The sequence below is a fragment of the Meleagris gallopavo genome, chromosome 5 (genome assembly GCF_905368555.1).
Source record: "Meleagris gallopavo chromosome 5, MGAL_WU_HG_1.1, whole genome shotgun sequence".
Taxonomy (NCBI): domain Eukaryota; kingdom Metazoa; phylum Chordata; class Aves; order Galliformes; family Phasianidae; genus Meleagris; species Meleagris gallopavo.
The window spans coordinates 57,480-63,645 of record NC_139408.1 but is presented as its reverse complement, the minus strand read 5'-3'; the positions used below and the strand labels follow the sequence as shown (position 1 = coordinate 63,645).

The 6,166-nt window shown below is 48.0% G+C and overlaps 1 protein-coding gene across 1 annotated transcript; it reads right to left on the bottom strand.

Annotated features, from left to right (window-relative positions):
- Positions 1–2,857: 2,857 nt before the first annotated feature.
- Positions 2,858–4,522, bottom strand: LOC146544195 (uncharacterized). The gene has a single exon (XM_085223817.1). The coding sequence runs from the start codon at positions 4,520–4,522 to the stop codon at positions 3,074–3,076; it is 1,449 nt and encodes a 482-aa protein (XP_085079943.1). The 3' UTR covers positions 2,858–3,073.
- Between the last annotated feature and the right edge of the window lie 1,644 nt (positions 4,523–6,166).

The window sequence follows — 6,166 nt, the reverse complement described above, 5'->3', positions numbered from 1 at the left end:
GCTGGGTACTCCAGGTTCACAATCTTATCCAAAGTTTACACTTGTGAATTCGTGTGTTGTCTGGTGTCAGTCAGTAGCCATCCTGTTGTTTCCAAGATGTCTCAGTGATCTTCTTGTCGTATTGATATGGTGATTTTCTTCCGTGTCTTCGTTAAACAAAGAGCACCGGAGGGTAGGGGGCGGGAGGAAGGATGCCAGGCTTTCTCGATGACTCTTCAGGTGCTTCCTTGGGCAGGCTATGACTTGTTCTCTGGTTTGATCAATCTCGTGCAGGATATTCTTGCAGTGTGTGTGACAAAATATACATATGTACGCCTATATACTGAGCGTGCATTCCTGGGGAAGGTTCGTCTATGGGATGACTATCAGAGACATCCCCCAAGTAAAAAGACTTACAAAAAGAACTATAGCAGCGGAGACCATGAAATAAAAAAATATTATCTAATTCTAACGCAGAAATAACATTTGATTCCCACAGTACCAAGTGTCAGCCTCATAGGAATCCTGGAAATGGCCTTGGTATAGGTTGTGTTTGCATGTGCACTTAATAGAGTTCTTTGATATAAAGGGATGAATTTCCATTTGTAGGTAAACAATGCAATTTCTCTATTTCCCCCATTTTTTAATTTGCCTGTAGAGGTCTGTGGTTAAGTGCTTTAAAACTCTTGTTGCCTTTTCATCTAATTATTTCTGAAGAGCGGTGAACTTTGTGCTTCAGAGATGCTGCATTTTGAACTGATAAAATCTCCTTATAGCTTCCAGGAAACTTGTGAAGAGCTGGCTGAATTTCAGGAGGTAAGCAGAGAATTAGAAGATGAGTTGGAAGCGCATCCAGCGCAGGCTCAGCAGAGGAATAGGGATTTACAAGCAGGTAACCAAAGGCTGAAATATGAAGTGGAAACAATAAAGGTAGGTCTCATCTGTAACGATATTGCTTCTTCCTCCAAGTATGTGTTGGGTATAGTTTTAGGCTGTCTTGTTGTTGGTCTTTGGATATCTGAACAAAGTAAAGGAATAATCTGCTTAAGATCTAATCTTGAGCATGGCATGTCTTCCAAATAAGGCCAGCAGCATACTGGAGAAATTTCTCAAAGACTTTTTCTTGTTCCTATTGTTTAACACTTGTCATTGAGTTTGTGCTCGTTTCTTTGAATTCTCTAGGGTTTGCCAAGTGGTGGCTTTGTTGTGTACACAGGCAGCATCAGCACAGCAACAGGGAGGACAACTCAAGTATGTTTTGCCAGACCATCGTGTTGTCCTTTTTCGTTACTTTTTTTTTTTTTTTTTCCCAGGACTTCTCCTTGGTCTTTTGAGACCCTGCTGAAATGGAAAATTGATGATTTGTGCACATCTTTGAGGGAGATTCTCCTAATTTTTTCTTAATAGCCATGTCTATGGAGACAGGGATTGCATAAGGATCTGTGTGTACGGAAGATAAATTTCAGTTAATATCTGTCCATTAAGAAGTTCTTGCCTCTTTTGGGATCCTGAAAAGTACCTCTTCTAGTGATCTTGGATTATTTTATGAAAGCAAGGGTTGGGATTTTACGCAATAACAGTGATGTTTTGAGGATTACTTGTTCACATACCCAATTTCCAGCTCATTCCCTTTGGAAAGCTTTTCTTGCACTCCATGTTACTAGTGCACAATAAAAGATAAGCCTCTCTCAAGCCCAAGGAGCCCAATGTGCAAGCTGTTTCTTGTTTGGGTCTGTTTGGTTTTTTTGGGGGGTGTAGGGGGCAGGGGGTGGGCATTTGAGATGGCTGAGCTGTATTAAAAAAGTCTATGTCAGAAAGACCTCTCTCTGATGCCAATGAATATGTAGTTTCCTAAAGCCTAGTCAGTCTTCTCTGCTGGTTGCAAGGAGTTGAGCTATTATGTATGGTCAAGATGAAAATGTAATTAGTGAAATATGTGGAGTTGCTGCTTCTGGTAATTTAATACCTCGCTGTGGTATAAGGTGGGTGAATGCTGGCTTCGTACCAAAGCACTTAGTAACCGTGACATTCAAACCTTAATGCTTTCCAGCAAATTTATATTTCCAGGCAGTGCTGAGATGCAGTGACCATTGTTCACATATTTTCGCAGTAACACGTCTCTGATTACATCGGTTTTCAAAGTAGACATAGCAGAAAATTATTCTCATTGACGAGAATGATTTCTAATAGGATTCAGTTGTTCTTGCCTCTGGGCCTTGTGTTAAATTAGTAATTTCTGGGGGCTGGCAGATGATATCAATATCAGAAATGGGCAAATAAATCTGTATCCTATAGTAAATTGGATATAAGCAAGCCAGGTACTTTATTATGGGAAAATGTAACGCTGTTTTTCTAGGAATGGTGCAGTTGTGTCTCACTTCTGTGGGCAGTTGGTGTCTAGACATAAAGGAGACTTGTTAAGTGCTTTGCTGACATGTAGGGACGGATGGAAAATTACAAGGAGGAGCTTGAGCATGTATATAAAGAATGTAAGGACCTGCAATTAAGGATTTGGATTTGCATCTGAGTCCGTGCCTTCAGACGATGCAAGCGCCATGCCTTATCACCCAATGGAAACGGTCAAAGAGCTGCTTTGGGCCAGAATGTCTGTATTGCTCAGAAAGTGTGGCCTTCCAATGGACTTCCGGCGTCCCAAAGAACAGAAGCAAGCAATGATGATTCCTTTCTCTCTCAATTCTAATACTTGTAGCTGGAGCACTTGAGAAAGACTTTGGAGGCTTTCCTCAGCCTCTTCATTTCCTCGTACCATTACAAAAGCGGACTGCCAGAAAACAAGACGACTTTACATGCTTTTTGGGTTTGGTTATTTTGTATTTTTTAGTATTTTTTTAATAAGTTTTTTTTGTTTTTAAGGCCAGTCCAATGTTATAAATTCTCAGTCATACAACTGATGAATTTTCAAGGTCTTTCTGCCGATGGACCATGCTCCAGTTGAACATCAAGTGGAGCAGGAGGTAGTCTTCATCTATGTGGATGAAAATGTGGAATGTTGATGGGATGTTGCTGTCTTATGGAATCTCTGCGTCCCCCAGCCTCAGCTGATACACAGACACAGATTTCTGGATGGTGACCATCACTTTCTGCCACCACTCCCGCTGCCTAGTTTCTCTTCATCATCGGTATCCAATAGAAGATCACGAAGCTCTGGAGGCACGGTTGTATCCAGGTCATCATCTGAAACTTCTTCCACCAGATTGGAAGGGACCAGTCCTCTTGTGCCATCCGTCAGCTCTCCCAGAAACCAGCCATCTTCATCCAAGTCTCCAAAGATGTAAACATATTCTCCAGCAGTCAGTGGAAGCTCATTTTCTGGATCCTCATTAGGGCCCTCAAAAGGATTGTAGCTGTGACGAGCTATGAATCTTCGAATTAACGGTGACGTCCGTCTGCGAGAATGCAGGCTGCAGCTTGCCGTCAGACGCCCTTGAGACTTCTCCAACTCTTCCTGTGGGTTGGAGCATTCCTGTTCTGGATTTCCATGCGGCTCCAGCTTTTTCCCAATCTCCTTTTCCAAATGCTGCCCCTGCAGCTGGTTGACTTCCTCTGCCTTTTCTTTGGCCTCTCTGCATATGGAAGAGGCCTCCTTGAGCTGCCGGACTCTTTCCCGCAGCTGCTTGGTAAGGAGGCTGAGTGTACGTGTCTTATCCCTGAGCCGCTGCACCTCCTCCCTAATCTGCTGAGAACTTCTGCTCCTCAGCAAGTAGTTCTCCTCTCCGAGGAGACTGCACTGTCTCTGCAGGTCCTTCAGCGCCCTCAGCAGATGGGCGTTCTGCTCCTGCAGCTCCCTGTGCTCAGGTGGGCAGGCCTCTTGTTCTGTAGCCTGAACACCCACCTCTGCTACAGCCCGATGGCAGGCCGGCCTTTGCTGTGTGCACGGCCCAACGGCTGCAGCCCTGGCCCCGTGGCAGGAGGCGGGCGGCTGCCCCTCACCGTGCTCCAGGATGTGATGCAGGAAGCGTCTCCTCTGCCCCTGCAGTTCACGCTGGAGGCGCACGACATGGGCGACCTGCTCTCCACAGGACTTCCTGCAGAGCTGCCGCTGGACTTCCTGCTGCAATTTGTGGGCCTCGCTGCTGCTGTCGCCACTCAGCAGCTCCTTCGCCAGCTGCCGCAGCAGATCCCGTACCTGGCAGTCGGTGTGGTTGTATCGCTGCTGCAGCCGCTCCTGCATCTGGTGGAGCTGGGCCTCCTTCGCCTGCAGCAGTTGGCGGATTTCTGCATCCCGCTGCCTCTGGCTCTGTTCCTGCAGGCGCTGCAGCTTTGACTCCCGCTGTCGCTCCCACCTGGAGCGCAGTCGGTCGGCCAGGAGCTGCTGCTCCCGCTCTGCCACCTCCTGCAGCTCGCGTCTCTCGACGGCCCAGCGGCGCTGCAGCTCCTGGGAGCGGAGCCGCTCGCCCTCCAGCTGGGCCCGCAGCGCCTCCAATTCCCACCTGTGCTCCTCCCGCTGTGCGGGAAAGGCAGGGGGCTGTGCCGGGCCCCGGCGGGGAGAGGGCCGGCTACGCTTTGCCTGTCCCCGCAGCATGGTCACGGGGATGTGAAGAGACCCTCAGTCTCAAAAAGCTGTGACCAAAGGCCACCGAAAGTTACTCTCCTTCCTGGGGTTTGCAAAGGCAGCCGCCCCTGACCCCGTAGCGCCTACTGCCTCTCGTCCCTGTCGCGAGGGTGTGCAGACAGTGAATGCCTTAGGGGGTGTGCCCACAGTCCTCTATGCTGTGTGCCTGCCCAGCACATAATGGAGGGCGGGGCAGTGACCTGCAGTGCTATTGGGCAGAGAGGCCTTCTGGCCCAGCTCATAATGGAGGGTGGAGCTGTGGCCTTCTGCGCTATGGGGCGGAGCGGTCTTCTGGCCCCAGCTCATAATGGAGGGTGGGGCACAGTGGCTTTAAGCTGCGTTGGGTGATAGAGATGTCATGGTGATGGGCAGAACTGCCTTCCACAGCACTGAGCTGTATGGATGACCTTTTGTGGTGCCGGGATATATGGACTTCTCTGGCACTGGAGAAGAAAAGCGGTATACCATCCAATTCATTGTGATTTCCATTTAGATTCCAATAAAGGAAATACTTCACCGTACCTATGAGCCAGTTAAAAGAAGCTAGTTGCAGATGTACTCTGCTCAAGGAGCTGCTGGAGCAGATGGCCAGGCTGTCAAGAGAAATCAGCAGCCCGAGGTGCTCTTGGGAGTCTCGGAGGGAGACAGAGAGGAGGAGGTGTGAACGTAGTTCTACTGCAGACACACAGCCTCATCCTAAGTCCCTGAAAGTGGGAGTAGCCAATCCAGCTGCTCACCTGTATCTCCAAAGATGTAAACGTATTCTCCAGCTTTTTCCCAATCTGCTTTTCCAAATGCTGCCCCTGCAGCTGGTTGACTTCCTCTGCCTGTTCTGTGGCCTCTCTGCACATGGAAGAGGCCTCCTTGAGCTGCTGGACTGTTTCCCGCAGCTGCTCGGTAAGGAGGCTGAGCGTACACATCTTGTCCTTAAGCTGCTCCACCTCCTCCCTCATCTGCTGAGAGCTTCTGCTCTGCAGCACGCAGCTTTCCTTTCCAGGCGGATGTCATCTACTTCGATTTCTGCAAGGCCTTTGACGTGGTTGTTAAGGGAAGTGGGGACTAGGGCACAATGGGAGATGGGGACATGGAGGGGGACATTGTGGGGATGTGTGGGAATCAAATGCTGTTTTTGCATTAGAATTGGATATTATTTTTTTTTTACTTCATGATCTCCGCTGTCATAGTTCTTTTTGGGAGTCTTTCTGCTTAACTTGGGGAAGATCTCTGATAGTTTACATCACTTATCCTCTAGATGACCCTTCTGAGGAACACGCGCTCTGTATATAGGTGTATGTATGTATATTTTGTCGTACACACTGCAAGCATATCCTGCACGAGATCAAACCAGAGAACAAGTGATGGCATGCAACGAAGACTTGGAAGCAAATCACCATATCAATACAAGAAGAGCACTGAGACATCTTAGAAACAACAGGATGGCTATTGATTGACACCAGATAACAAACAACAAGTAAATAACAAATGTAAATCTTCTGATAAGATTGTGAACCTGGAGTACCCAGCCAGTGGGGAAACAGGAGGGGGGGGAGGCAAGGGGGAGAAAACAGAGTACAAAGACTGTCATGTTGTGTCCATAGGTGCTCTCCTGCTTGC

What these genes read in the sequence shown, in the direction of transcription:
- LOC146544195 (XM_085223817.1), bottom strand. Translation starts at nt 4,522, where the DNA reads ATGCTGCGGGGACAGGCAAAGCGTAGCCGGCCCTCTCCCCGCCGGGGC.